The sequence below is a fragment of the Diabrotica undecimpunctata genome, chromosome 9, assembly GCF_040954645.1.
Source record: "Diabrotica undecimpunctata isolate CICGRU chromosome 9, icDiaUnde3, whole genome shotgun sequence".
NCBI lineage: Eukaryota > Metazoa > Arthropoda > Insecta > Coleoptera > Chrysomelidae > Diabrotica > Diabrotica undecimpunctata.
This window is the reverse complement of record NC_092811.1, coordinates 101,887,381-101,903,455: the sequence shown is the minus strand read 5'-3', so window position 1 is coordinate 101,903,455 and position 16,075 is coordinate 101,887,381. Positions and strand designations below refer to the sequence as shown.

The 16,075-nt window shown below is 33.9% G+C and overlaps 1 protein-coding gene across 3 annotated transcripts in view; it reads left to right on the top strand.

The window, feature by feature from the left end:
• Positions 1–16,075, top strand: part of MEP-1 (zinc finger protein MEP-1) — a 110,726-nt gene that overhangs the window by 69,236 nt on the left and 25,415 nt on the right. For 2 of the 3 annotated variants that reach the window (XM_072543914.1, XM_072543913.1), the window contains exons 7-9: positions 93–318; positions 2,848–3,004; positions 7,749–7,847. In XM_072543914.1, coding sequence (XP_072400015.1) covers positions 93–318; positions 2,848–3,004; positions 7,749–7,847 — 482 coding nt within the window. The remainder of the gene's footprint in view (positions 1–92; positions 319–2,847; positions 3,005–7,748; positions 7,848–16,075) is intronic. The other variant, XM_072543915.1, reaches the window with a different exon arrangement.

Genomic DNA, 16,075 nt, shown 5'->3' with positions numbered 1-16,075 from the left:
ATTGTTGTATAGCTCCCTTGTTTTTGTTAAAATATACTGCTTCTCTATTACCATATCTACAATCCATCTTAATATATATTTTCTGTCAAAAGGTAAACTGTCGCGGCATCTAGTGACCTGTATGAGAAAATTCAAACCTGAAAGGAACCTAGATCCGCCAGTAGACTGGGAACCCCCAGCGAAGATACCAAGAGTGCCTAAAATGAGACAGCAAGGTTTGAACGCTACAGCTGCAGCTTATCAGGCCTTGTCTAAGAATACCCAGTACCAGTTCCTGTCGAAGATGCAGTTACAGAGTACTCAGAGCGCAATCAACAGGTGAGTAAATGTTTCAAAAGGGCCTTGCACGTCAAAATGTATGTAGTGACACATTTAAACTTATGCTCCTATTTTCCTTCTAATCAATATGGACAAATTATGATTTATTATTATAAAGTCAAACACATTATGGCAACGCCGCTATTTCTTGTATGTTTATATACAGTATATCAATATCATCCATATTAATATGCTTTTTCTTGCTATATATCCATTAAAAATACACTAAATCATTTCTTGTGTTCGTAACTCTAACTACAAATGGACTTTCGAGAAGGTTTGGGAACCAGAGATGCTTTGTTTGTGTTGTCAGTCCTGCTGCAAAAGTGCCGAGATCAGCGGAAATAAGTATATCTATGCTTTATAGATTACACTAAAGCATTTGACTATGTCAACCATAGCGCGTTATAAATATTCTAGAAAGAAAAGGATTATGTAGATTGTCAAGATCTAAAAATCATTCGGTACCTATATGAACATTACCTAGCAACAGTACAGTTTGAAAACACTAACAATACGACCTATTCAACCTACATAAAAAGATTAAAGAATTGGCAGGGCTGCAAAAAAGAAACCACAACACAACTCTTTTAGATAAAAATGGAAATACTATGATAACAACTGATGAAAAGCTAAAACGATGGAAAGAATATATGGAAGAGCTCTTCTACGACGAAAGAGGAAAGCTGCAAGACATATATTTCGAGGACAGAGGAACAAGTATAGAAATTACAAAGGTAGACAATACTATATGCACTAAAGATCAGCAGAAACGGAAAACGTCCTGTGCCATATCAACTGCCTATTGATATCCTTAAAATAATAGAAAATGAATACATGGATGTCCTCTTAAAGCTCTTTAATGAAATTTATTAGTCGAGTGACATACCCAATGAATGGTTGACCTCAACATTTATTTGTCTCCCAAAAAAGAAAAATGTTAGAGAATGCACAGACCACCGCTCCATAAGCCTGATGTCTCACACACTTAAAATGTTTTTAAAGATAATCCATAAAAGCATTTACCAAATCCTTGATGTGGATATTGAAGAAACCCAATTTGGATCCCGTAGAGGCGTAGGTACCCGTGAAGCTCTCTTTGCATTAAATGTACTAATCCAGAGACGCTTGGATGTGAACCAAGATATGTACGTCTGTTTCATAGATTACAACAAGGCTTTCGATAAAGTCCACCACAAAAAGCTAATGGACGTCCTCAATGCAAAACAATTACAATACAATGACCTTCGAATTATATCAAATTCAGAAGAGTTCGAAATTAAAATAGGAGTGCGACAGGGATGTGTATTGTCACCACTACTATTCAATGCATACTCTGAAGAAATTATGAAAAGAGCTCTTGAGGGAGAAACAGCAGGAATGAAGGTCAATGGAACACCAATTAACAACATTAGATATGCGGACGATGATACTATCATAATAGCAGACAACCTCCAAGACCTCCAAAAGCTATTAAACAAGATAGTTGAGTATGGAGAAGAATATGGATTATCAATAAACATCAAGAAAACTAAGTTTATGAGGATATCAAAAACCCAAAATAATGATGAAAGCCTGACAATTAACGGTAAAACTTTAGAACAAGTTAAAAACTACAATTATCTTGGCACAATAATTAATCACACAAACGATTACTCCAAAGAAATCAAAGTTCGAATAGAGAAAGCACAAAATTCAATAAAATGAGAAAGGTACTTTGTGCAAGAGAACTGAAATTAGACTTGAGAGTTAGGCTGCCAAGGTGTTATATTTTCTCGACTCTGCTTTACGGGATAGAAGTATGGACAATGAACGAGTCGACTACTAAAAAGTTGGAAGCATTTGAACTGTGAGTGTATAGAAGTATCCTGAAGCTATCTTGGAGTAGAGTCTACAAAAGAATGGAAATATTGGAAACCATCAAGACACGAAAGCTGCAATACCTGGGGCATGTTATGCGTATTGAAATATAAAACATACTTCAATTAATTATACAAGGGAAAATCCAGGGCAAGAGAAGTGTAGGTAGGAGAAGAATCTCATGATTGTGTAACTTGAGGGAATGGTACGGATGCACATCAATCGAACTATTCAGAGCGGCAGCATCTAAGATCAGAATAGCCATGATGATTGCCTACCTCCATCGCGGAGATGGCACGTAAAGAAGAAAAAGATTCTTTGATTTCCAACCCTATATATGGAAGTAATGATCCGAAAATAAAAGAGAAAAAAAGGAAGAGGACATCCATGTGATAATTTAATAGAAATATAGAAAAGGGAAAAATATATAAGAAGGGAGAGAAAAATGTTGATAAAAGGAGATCCAAAACTAATTCCTCGTCTGAGAAGAGGAGAATAATATTAAATATCGGTTCTACCTATTAATTTTCCAATAATTTTACAAAAAGTTTTTTGAGTATACCTCGTGCCATTTCTAGGTATTATGCATTTACTTCTGGAAAATATGTATTTCAATATAATTAAATATTTCATTCTTTCATTAGATTTAATTTTTAATTTTTTTATCAGGGGTAGAGGACGACCCACGTTAGGTCCAAATATCAATATCAAATCTCAGGGAGCAATGATACGGCCACCAGGTATGCTCTTTAAGCAACAAACAATGTCTGGAGGGTCAGTTTTGGTACCTACAAACTATCAACTTAGCGGAAATCAAGTGTTCCAGGTGAGTTTTCTCATTATTTATTGATTGGGGTGTATGTAGAATATTAAAGAATGTTTAGGAAAAAGCTTATATTTATTTTAATAGATTCTGAAAAAAAAAATATTTACTACATTGATTAATAAATTCAAAAATAGATATTGCATATTTCTCTGTACTTATTCTACTTGTAATAAAATTAAAGGAATTGTGTAATTATATTACAAAATTAAGAACATTAGTAGTATTTGATAAATATATCAGAAAAAGAAGAGAACATGAAAAGCACTTTGCAAAAACTTGTAAAACACATCTTGACGTTAAACCACAATTATCTCCAACAATTAACTTTAGGTATAGGGAACCCTAATGATATTTGAAAGACAATTGACTTCTTTTCCGATTAATCATAAGATACAGGGTGTTTTATTTAAAATTATGTACTGTGGTTTGGAGTTTAAAGAAATGGCCTATCATTTGTGAACACCCAGGATTTAAAAATTCAATTACGATCAAATTCCCTAAAAGATCATTACCTACTCTTTGTGTGCAAAGGTTTTCAAAACATTATGTTTTGTAAATGGATGAGCTATTAACTTTAAAATGTTTGTCTCTATTTGTCAAAATTTTTGAAAAAGATGAATAACTTTTTGAAATGTATTAAGTTTTGACCTATGGTACAGCTGGTTCCTAAAAGAACTGATACTACTCTTAAAGCGTATTTTGTAGAAAATTGAGCAGTGTATTTTGAAGGATAAATACTTATTATTTACATACTGTCACTTACACTGCAAAATTTTAAAATTTGTCAGATAACTTATTCTGTTCAACATCAAAAAATGGCCCACATGCTAGCAAAGAACTAAAAGCAAGAATTGTAACGAAATTAGAAGATGGTTGGTTACTATTTGCCGTAGCGAACCATTTTAACGTAAACAGAACAACAGTTTTTAATATTAATAAAAGATGGAGAGAACAAGAAACTCTCGAAAGAAAGCAAACCAAAAATATCTACCACTCATGAAGATCGTACGCTTTTGGAGAGATTAGAAGAGAATCCTTTTGAAGATGCGAAAACTGCAAGAATTATGTCACAGTTTTCGGGAAGAAAGACAACAACTTGGCGCAGAATTAAAGCATCGCGTCTTAGGTACCGAACTGCAGCAAAAAAACAAGCACAAAATCAAGATTTTTGAGACAGGGTAATATTTACAGATGAGAAAATTTTTCAATCTTCTAAAAAGGGCAAAATTGGGATCTATAGACCAGATAATAATAGATTTAATCTTCTATAAATGTTGAAAGATATCGAGCAGCTGGTCATTTTAGCTTTAATTTGTGGGAATGGATTTCATCTAGAGGAATGGAAATGGTGTGGCGTATTGATGGCAGGTTTTTTTTTACCGCATCAACCCCTAGGGTTATTAGCGGGGTGGTATATCTTTATTTTAGAAAAATTACACTTAGTATATTATTAAAATTTACATAGCAGTTTTGGAAAATACAAACATTTTATGTTATGTTACAGTTTGTTATACAGTTTACAATTTTTGATAAAATTTATTGTATTACTGATGTCTTCTTTTAGAGTTTCTTTCAAATTGTGTTTTATTTTTGCTGTCGATCTTGCTGTTGAGTACACTGGACACTCTATCATTATATGTTGCATTGAAAATGGTATTTGACAGGCGTGGCAAATCGGCTGAGGGTCCTTGGAGATGATGTATCCATGTGTAAATTTTGTATGACCTAGCCTAGCCGCAGTCTGTTAATAACTACTTGGTCATGTCTTTGAGCTGGGAACGTCAGTAAAGCAGAAGTAACATCTGGTTTGATAATTTTTAATTTTGCTTCTGTTTGGTTCCATTTTACTTGCCAGGTTTTGTTAATGTAAGTTTTTATTAATGTTTTTTGGTCTGAAATTGGTATGTTTTGCATAATAGGAATTGTCGTGTTATTGATAGTTTCTGTTGCTGCTTTATCAGCTGCTTCATTACCCTTTATCCCAACATGGGATGGTATCCATAAAAATGTTATGTTTTTACCACATGTTTGGGCATTGTATAGCATGGCAGGTTTGTTGGGTAGACTTATCTGAATATTCTAGAAAACATCATGTTTCCAATGTAGAACAGTTGTATCCAGAAAATAATTTTATCCTTCAACAAGATAATTGTCCTGTTCTCATAGTTCCTTTCACGCAGATGGACCTCAAAATACGCAGGAATTCAAAATAATATCAAAATTTAGACCTTAATAATTATTACAATGTATGAATAAACATATGTAATCAATTGTTTGTTGTTTGTTTGTTTATTTTATTATTTGTCTGTCATAATAAATATAATATGTCAGACCAATCAAAACACTGCTCAAAATGAACAAATCTTACTATGAGTCGTATCAGTTTTTTTAGGAAAAAGCTGTACCTTATACAAATTGTGTCTAGAATTTTACGTAAAATCTAAAAATGCAATAATATATTGGGTGTTCTATTTAAAATACCAGAGTTTTTATTTAATTCCGATATAACCGGAAGTGACATGTTAAAATATTTTCTTTAAGTTTGTCATAACTTGTAATTACCATAAATCAATTTTTATAAATACCGTGTAAGTAGTTTCCGATATATAGGTAGTAAAAGCTCGTCGTAAAACACCCTGTATATAGTTTACAGAAACTGATCAGAAAATTGGTTACGTAAGTAATTTCTTGTGCATTCTTCGACAAAATAATTGAGTACATAATAAATGATCATATTGTCATACATCATAAATCATATTGTTAAAAAGGAAATTGAAATATGCAGTATTTTCCTCTCTGTATAAAATCGAAAAGCCTTTTTATCATTAAATTATGTTATTACATATTTTGATATATTCCAAATTGCAATCAGATGTAAAGTAGTGGTAGTACTAATATTGCACAATATAGAAACTACCAAGTTAAAAGAATAAACATATTATTATTTGGCGAGTAAAATTCAGGAAGTATCTATAAGAAAAGTACTGGACAAGTAAAACTTACGAAAACTTAAATGAGGCAAAGGTATATTTCTGTAGTATGTAAAATGCTTTAATTCCTATCTCAGGGCTTTCTGTCTAAGACTGTTATCGGTGTTTTATACAATACAATTTAAGCAAAGGAAATATGGCGCTTTATAAGAGGTCATAGAAAAGGATACATTGATAGACTTAGACTATCTAAAGAAGCTGCATTCAGAGGAACAACAAATGACGTTAGAACCAGAAACACTAGAAAGAGCTACAAAGAAAGAAGTTACTACAAACAAGCAGGAAGTTTAATAGACACATGGAAAGCTAAGGAATGGAAAAGCTGTAAAGACGATACCAAATGAACCGCTAAAATATTGTGGAGCAGCCATAACTGAATACCTCTAACAGCACTAATTAACTTATTAAATACTTTACCCTTACTTTAACTTACCTTGGAACTATAAACTAAAATTCTGCAAGAACTAATAAATCATAGGACAAGTCTGACAGATAAATGACAAGGAATTTGTACTGCGAGATCATGTACAGATGCAGTTTTCCATCAAGGAGTCCATGTTCAATGTATTGCCCATGTGAGGTTTTTTCTTTCTGCATGCATTCCCTTTTGGTGTCGTGCATGGAAGTGATTATCGCAAGCTTTGGTTCATTATTGTTCGCAGTCTGTGTAGATTTCTTTCTATCCAGTTACTTAAAACTACCATGGTGTAGCTGAAATGGTGCTTCTAGTGTAGCTTGTTTAATTTTACATTGTACTCCTTGTCAACCTGGAGACATGTAGTCCTTCATCGGCATTAGGCTTGGATCCCAGGATTATCCAGCGCTCCACCGTGATTCCTTTACTTTGTTTGCCAAGACGGGTTAATGTCAATTCAGATCTCCAATTGTAGTTTCAGCAGAATTATTTCAACACACCTTTGGATTTAGGGAGTTCTTCAGCTTTAACAACTTTCTACTGCGTTGTCTCTTTAAGTCTGCTTAAGAACCTGTCTTGCATCAGTTATTCCTCTCGAGTAGTTAAAATTTTGCTTGGTATATAATCACTGAGCTTCCTTACTTCATGTCACTGCTTCCTTCTTCGAACTCTGGATGAGCATTGTGTCAAGGTACTTAAGTTTCTGTCTACTGGAATTCCTTTGGAGATGAAATATGTAGTATGAATGTTTTTTATAGAAATAGATTTTTAGTATATATTGTTCGTTAAGCAGGTATTTCAACAGGCTGTGCTATTTTAATAAATGAGTCTTTTTATCTCTTCTACTGTGTTTTTTGCATTGAACCTGTAGACACGTGCAAATAAATTCTTTAACATATACTAATCTGGTCATAAGTAAGCATTAGTAGTTGGTTGAGTTTATTATACAATCTTTTTAATTTCATAATATCTTTATTCATTCTTGCTCTGCTAACACTGCTAACAATAATTGGCAGATTTCTAAAGTTCTCTTTAGAACACCTTCTTTTATTGAATTTGTTGCTATGTTTAACTTCATTTACTGCATTAAAATATGTTTTGAAGTTATATTCTTTCCAGATTTAGCTACTTTTTGAATTTTAATTTAAGCCATTTTAAGCTTTTTCCTGAAGTATGTCTTTAATAAAATAAATTTTGGCTAGTTATTGATATCTTTTTTTATTGTTATTTGTTTATTTATATTATGTTTGCTTTTGTGTTCATGTGCGTTGGTTGTAAGTAGTTTTTAAGTAAAACGTTTAAAGTATTATTTTTGTATATTTTGTGTGTTGCGTGTTAGGTGGTGGGAGGACAAGAGATAAGCGGTCGGCTCGGTAATCCTGGCCACGTCTTTCTCCCCAACATGCCTTCCGCCTCTAGCACATCGTTGGCACTTCAGGTAATAATAAACGACACAACATTGCCTGAATTTTTACAATTTTCGGTTTCTGTGTCTGTTTAAAAAGGCTGTGTGATAAAAAGAACTAACTGTAGTACTAATTTTTCTGGTTTTATAAGTTAATATATGCTACCAGACAATAAAACACTGACATTTTCATAATTATAACACTAACACTATTTAAAATTTGGTACTTCAAAATGAATAATGAATAACAAGTTTATTTCTGAGCATTTCTCCTTATAGTTGGATGGATGTTCCGACATAGACCCCTTAAACATTCAACTACACCAGGGTCCCCAACTTTTTGCATCCAAGAGCACAAGGTAAATTTACAGTTGTGTATTATTATCCATACAGTACAGTGTAGATAATAATAAACAAACAGCTACAGCCTTATAATGGTGCCTCAACCTTATAAAGTCTATTTCGTCAACCAACCCTATCCAAGGCTAACCGTTGCCAGTTTGCTACACATATTTTTCTAGCATCTTCATCTACGCCATTCTCACATCTAAGTTTTGATCTACCTCTCCGTCTACTTCCTACTGCCTGTGACATATGGCCTCGTCTAGGAGGGTTCTTTTGCTGTGATCCTGCTAGATGGCCTGTGCATCTTAGTCTTCCTATTTTTATGAGATCACTTCCTATTTTATTACGTCTTTACCACTAGATATCTGTTTGTATTTGTGGTATAGCTCATCTTCAAATACCGTTTTCACAGATGCCACCGAATATTTCTTTCAGAGTTCTTTGTTCAAATATGAGCAGTAGGTTTTCATCTTTCTTGGAGATGGTCCATGTTTCCGATCCATATGTCAGCGGCTTTGTATATTGTTAATTTTGGTTTTCTCTTTTATGTTTTTACTTTTCATGTATCTAAGCAGCCTCAAAAGAAAATCTTTGACCAATGTGTGTTGCCTATACTCTATACTACCAAGATATTGAATAAGATTCGCTTGACTCAGAGGGCTTGGCAAACGAAGAAATAAAAAGGAATTGAGCTGGACACGTCGCCAGACTATCAGACAACCCATGGACAAAACGTATTTTAGAGTGGAGACCAAGGCAAGAAGTAGCAGAAGACTCCCACCAACTAGATGGACTGACGACCTGAAGCGTGTTATCAATAATTGGATGCAAGCCGCACAAGACAGAGACAGATGTAACGAGCTGAGGGAGACATATGTCCATCACTGGACGCATACACGTTGATAATGATGCAGCCCAAAATAAAACGTGTTTGCTTGAATTATTCTGAGTTTTATTTTCTTTCTAGCATCTCAAAGCTAGAGTTATTAACAGACGAATGTTTCTGGTTCTGTTGTACATCATCATTTTGGTTCTTTTCTTATTTATTTGTAAACCCATTTTTTTGAGGGATTTGATAAAGTTTTATCTGAGCAATATGTCTAGATTACCTGCATAGTCCATAATTTGTGAAGATATATTAAAAATATTTCCTATGTTGTCTAGTCTGGCGTCTCTAACCACCTTTTCCAAGACTAGGATGAAAAGGAGTTCTGCCCCAGCACAAAAATCTGGTCCATTGTTGATCGACCAGACCTAAAACCATATTTGCCAAGAAGCTTCCCTGAATATGTAGTTAAGTGACCATATAGGATACTTGAAAATTTTTGTGTACCTTGTTTAGAAGGGTTAAACCCCTATAGTTTCTGCATTCTTTTTGTGTAATAGACAAATAATCAATTTACTCAACTTTTTCCATATTCCATTACTTAAAACTCGCATTTTCCTTCTGTGCAAATACTTCATCATCATCATCTGTGGTGCCACAGCTCTAGTTGAGCCTCGACCTTCTCCAGTTTATTTCGCCAGTCGTTTCTGTTTGTCGCCAACCGTTGCCAGTTTGCTGCGCTGATCGTCCTCGTCCACACCATCCCTCCATCTCAGTCTTGATCTACCTCTACTCCTATTTCCTACTGGTGCTGCTAATAGGGTTCGTTTGGGTGGGTAATTTTCATTTGATCTCGACAAATGTCCAACCCATCTAAGCCTAGCTATTTGTATGAAAGATATTACATCTCTACCATTAACTATCTCTTTATACTTCTCGTACAATTCGAAATTATATCGCCTTCTCCAGATACCATTCTCCGTGTTAAGAAAAACCTCTCTCCTTACAATGTTGTTGTTTATCTTGAGTTCTTCTTTGCTGCATAAGTTTATGTGCATCATTTTTTTCTTCGGGTAACATCTTCACACTCAGCATCAAACCAATTATTGTGTGGTGGTGATCTTTCAAGTCCTAGAATCTTATTTGCTGCATCTTTAATATTGTTCTTGCACGTTTCCCACTATTCCCTAGGTGTTGGATCCTCATAAATTATGTTTTTAGTTCCAATGTAGTTTTGAAACCTTTCTAGTATTTGTGAGTTTTTGAGTTTAATAATGTGTCTGATTATTTTGGAGCTTCTCTCCTTGGCATTTGAGATTCTAGCTCAGATCTTTTTGCCAACTAGAAAATGGTCTGAATCAGTGTTAACGCCTCGGTAGGTGCAGACATATATTAGGTTGGAGAAGTGGCTAGCATCTATAAGCACATGATCGATTTGGTTATTTGCTAAGCCATAGGGTGAGGTCTAAGTCATCATATGTATTTTTTGTGTGGAAAATATGTACATTCGAATTGGTGTATTTTGGAGATTATGCTTCCTTCTTATTTTTGCATTCAGGCTACTATCTTAATGTCATTTCAGACAATTATTATCATATGTGCTTTCTAATTCATCATAAAATTGTTCTTTATTTTCTTCTTCTTGTCCTCTGTTGGGGCGTGTAACTTAATAAGACTAGTATTAAAGAACTTGCCCCTATTCCTTAAGCAGCTCAGTTCCAAGTTACGTCTCGTTCTGTGGCAACTATAGTATATATCATAATTTGTTTTTTGGGTTATGTCGTGGTCTGTTTTATCGTACTTGTATGGTTTTGTCATAGTTTGTGGGTGTGTTCAAGTTCGTAAAGTGTACGTTTTTCCGGTAATATGTCCTCCAGGAGGCTGAAAATTTATATGTAGGCGTCTTCCCACGCTATCTAATGAATTTACTCTTCGCTGTAGCGTTTCGCTATCTAGTATTACTTCTAGATATTTTACCTCATTCACCTCTTTGACAGTTTCTTTATACCGAGAGGGCATCCAGATGTTATCTAGATTCCGTCTCCTTGTGAAACTGACTACTATACCGTTGTAAAAGATTTAAATATCAGGGACATATTGAGTGATCTCTATTAAAATGTAGTTTTATTCCTTGAAAGAATGCACAGGATTAGGTATATTTGGGGTAAAATATATCGAAGAATGAAAACCGGTAGAAAATAAAGGCCTTTTCGGTAGATCGTTAGATAAACAATTGAATCGGTAGATCTACCGAAAAATTTGTAGAGTTGGCATCGCAGTATTCTTTCCACTGTCAACACATGAGTGTCTTCTATCAATATTTAATGCGCGCTAGTATCTATAACTCATCTATTTTTAGGACGATTCGTTTTGAGTCATCTTTGAATGGTAAAAAAGAACATCGAAAACCGCTAGAAAATTTCTGGTTGCCATTGACTTACTGAAATTCTTTTTTCAGTCCATTCTTGACTTGTCACCATTAACCATTAAAGATAACTCACATAATAAGACATGTTTTTGGTAGTTCAATGTTTAAATTAGTACTAAATTTAGTATCATATAGCCTGAATTTATAGAAAAAACCAGTACCGCGATTGTTAGTATTTTATAAATATTATTTATAATGAGACTGGTAATCATATATGTTATGACTGCTCTACTGGTTAGGTTTTTGGCTGTGGCGGACTAAAATCCAATTAGTGATGGATTTGTATAAGAGACCAAAAGAGTTAGATTTGAGTTAAGTTAAAAACCACGTAGCTGTGATACTTTTAAATACAATTTTTCCAATATAATTTCCAGTCTTTGGTTGAATTCGGATAATATAGCAAACAGCGAAGAATATACAGGAAAATCCATTTGAAATAGGAAAGTTCATTAAATTTCCAGAAAAACTGAAGATTTGACAACAATGTAAATACCACCATAATATCCGCCGCATCATAAAACCCTTACGCACCAAAATCTATAAAAATCACACTGTAGATTGAGAATGAAGAGAAAAACACAAGCATTGTTTTAAAAGTATAAAAAAGCCTTCATTTTTGTTTTTTAAAAGGTTTGTAGGTGTTTTTAAACAGACTCTACAGTGATTATAAGACACACTAGTTTTATGTTCAAAAATAAGTATTATTTAGCTTTCAATTTTTAAAATTTCGCAAAAAAGACATGAATTGATTACCCTCGTTCGGGGTGGCTGCCCATTTTCTTCAGTTTGAAGTACCAAAGAACAAAAAAAATGGTCCCAAGATTGTGCCCTCAAATTTCAAGATCAATGTTTTTGGCATCAAAAAAGTGGATATTTTTTATGGAATTATATGGAAAATATAATAAATAACAGAATAGATGACACTAAAATGATACTATGCAATGTATACATTGCAAATGTATACACTTTGTATACACGCTTTATAGCAAATTTTGTAAATAAAAAAGAAATTTCAAAACGAACAAAAATAAATGTGTATATACAGACCAATACTAACGTTTGGACGTGAATCATGGACCCTGTCCGAAAAACAAAAGAGTAAAATCTAAGCAGTAGAAATGAAATATCTCTGATGATATGCATGCGTCACATGAATGGATAAAATAAAAAATACAGCTACAATTGATGAGCTAGAACTGAGTCAACTGTTAAATTCGTATAAAAAAGACAAATAAGTTGGTCGGGACATCTACAAAGAATGAACGACTCCAGACAAGACAAACTGATATAAATATAGATGGTTGTATTTCGATTCGATTCGAATCTCTCTCCATTCTCCTACACGTATTTCAAGTTTTAAGTCATCAAAACACTTTGCGAGGGACTGAATTGAACCGACGCATACCATACAGGTAACGATTAAGTATTAGTAAAATGTACCAATAAATGCTAATAGCGATCTCGAACGAGGTAAAAAACTGATATAGTAAACTAGGATACAAAAAAGGACGAAGGCCAAGGCAGACATGGGACAAGGCTGTAAGGGAAATACTGTAAGCAACATGGGGCCGAAGCCAGAAATCTGACAAGTGATAAGAAAAAATGGGCAAAACGTGTACATAACCTATAAAAAAAACTCAATTGAAATAATATACATTGTAACTTGCCCTACACCTACATATGTATATATATATATATATATATATATATATATATATATGCAAAAGTTTACAGTTTTTTAACAACAGCTTTGTTATCGATTTAATTAATTTCGACAAACCTCCCATGTATGAATTGGTATCAGTGGAGTCTTATACGTTATTTCGGCATAACCCTGCGTCGTCAGAGACTCGGGCTTATACTCATTGACACACTGAATGGTCGGTAAATGTCTTTTGCTTATTTCCCTACTTACTATATCCACTAGAAGTGGGAAATAAGCATAAGCAATAAATAACAAAATCTATATCCTTAAGGTCTCTTAATTGAAATAATTCTTATGCTATTTCTTTGCTTTGCTTTTGTAAAATCATTGTTTTATGTAACCTTTTTTGGGTGTTTTGGATGGCTTTGGTTACTATTGGTTATTTAACTAATAAAAACTTAATTAGTTGCAAAGATTTTACTTTACAATGGTATATATTCATTTAGTAGTGTTTTATTACACCAGTCGTCAGAGACGAAAATGCTACTGAACCCCTAAAGCTCATACAAACAAACTGAATTTTGCAGAGAATGTCAATTTTAGGATGCCAAAAAAGATGCAAAAAAGTTTACCACTTTTACCCTTGGGCTTTCTCTTAAAATCCCCCTCGTAGAGGGGGGAAAACGGAAAAAAATCGATTTACCAAGAATCTGTATGCCATAGAAAAAAATGTTTCAAAATAAAAAATGTAGATAAGATAATTTTGAACAAAAATGTTTATTAGCATTTTTTATGTAGAATGAACCGTTCTCTCAGAAACAACGCTGGAAGCTATCGGCAATTTTTAAGGTTAGTTACGCGGGCGAAATCAATGTTCAATAAAATTTGTATCAGCTTGACGGAAAAAATTCGTCAGAGAGTACTATCGACACAAATCAAAATGCGTTTTAAAGGTGAAGAGTGGCTAATTGGATATGCCAAAGCCATTATACAAAAAAAAAAAAAAAAAAAAAAAAAAAAAAAAAAAAAAAAAAAAAAAAAAAAAAAAAAAAAAAAACTGTGGAGTTTCGATAACTAGAGCCTAGTCTTTAAAACCTATAAAGCGGACTTCACTTTACTCGATATCATTGCTAGTGCACGTCGTTTTTGCAATTTTCAGGATGAGTATGTGGTCACAGGAGCAAATTGTTTTGTTTTTAGAACTATTTCAAGGAGAGTCCGTGATTTGGGCTGCAACTTAGACGTCATCCATTATTAAAGCTTGCCTACCGACACCGACTGAGTTTTTACGGCAATTCAACGAGTACGTAGAGAGTCACGTCGCCTCGATTAACTTCACTTCGACACACTAGAAGAAGGAAAAGAAGATGTAGCGCAGGCTTTTGACAAAGTGTGACATGACGGATTATATCATAAAATGAGATGCTACAATATTCTGAACTACTAGAATCATATATATCCGACAGATACTTTCGAGTTAAATATAAGGAAGCATATTCAGAATTAAGAGAAATTAAAAAGCTGGAGTTCCACAAGGAAGTGTCCTGGGGCCAGTGCTATACCTGCTCTATACCAGCGATATTCCATCATTAGAACCTAACACAATTGCGACATTTGCAGACGACACATGCATTCTAGCAGTCAGACAAAACCACGAGGATACAGCAACCATGCTACAGATTTCTGTTGAACAAATTAACATCTGGACCAGGCGATGGCGTATCAAATTGAATGAAACAAAATCTGTTATGTCAATTTTACTAACAAAAGAGAGCAACATATCCCAGTTAGTATAAATAGAAACGAAATACCTTATGCAAATACGGCAAAATATTTGGGTATGACATTAGATTCCAAGCTACGTTGGAAAGCACATATTAAGAAAAAGGAGGAATTAGAAATTTCAGAAAGATGTACTGGTTGATGGGGACAAAATCCACTCTGTCTACTTATAACAAATTGTTATTGTATAAGCAAGTCCTTAACCGATATGGACATATGGGATAGAGCTATGGGGCTGTACAAAAGAAAGTAACATCCAAATTATACAACGAGATCAGAATAAATTATTAAGGAACATCGTTAACGCTCCATGGTACTTCAGAAACTGTGATCTTCATCGAGACCTCCAGATGGATATCCAGACAATAAGTAAGTTTGCCGAGAGTCATGAACAAAGACTCTTCAACCACGTGAATGTCGAGGCCATCAAAACTCCTAGACAACGCCTACCAGATAAGAAGACTTACAGTATTGTGCGAATTAATGTGAACAAACAGAATTAATTTGTAAATATGATTTATTTAGGCCAAAGTTAAATTTAGGTACACTTACATGAGATTTTTTCATTAATTAGTATTTAATATGTCCCCCTTTTACTTTTATGACTTCCTGGAGTCTTCTAGGCATGGAATCCACAAGTTTTTTTGCAATTGTTTGTCATTTTGATTTTGTGACAAAAAGAAAGGCTTCATCTCGAGGAGTAGTCTTCCGTTTTCTTCTACATTTTCCTTCTCGCTGCACTTCAACTGACCACCCTGTTTCCTTTTTCTGTTCAATTATTTAGTTTACTGCACCCAAACTTATACAACACTCCTTTGCAATGTCCCTCTGAGTCATTGGTTTATGCTCACTAAGTGTTATGATCCTTTCTCTTTTCCTAGGAGTGATATCCATATTAAAAATTTAATCCTGATTGCAGTCAGTGATTCGATCTCTGTTCACATTAATTCGCACAATACTGTAAGAGAACGAAGCCGTTGGAGTTACTGCTAGTGAGTGAAAGTGAAAATTTGTATATAGAACTAACTTGCTTATTGATCATAGTGAATGATCAGATAGCAATAATCATAAGATTCCTGTTGGAGTTTTATTAAAAAAAACTTCGACACTTTGTCCGAAGAACTTCGATCGAGAGTGTAGACGGCGTTTAACATAAAATTTTAGTTTTGAGTTTTGGTAACAAATGTGAGGCATTTGAAATATGCTTAAAAAACGCTGAATTTAAACTTTCACAT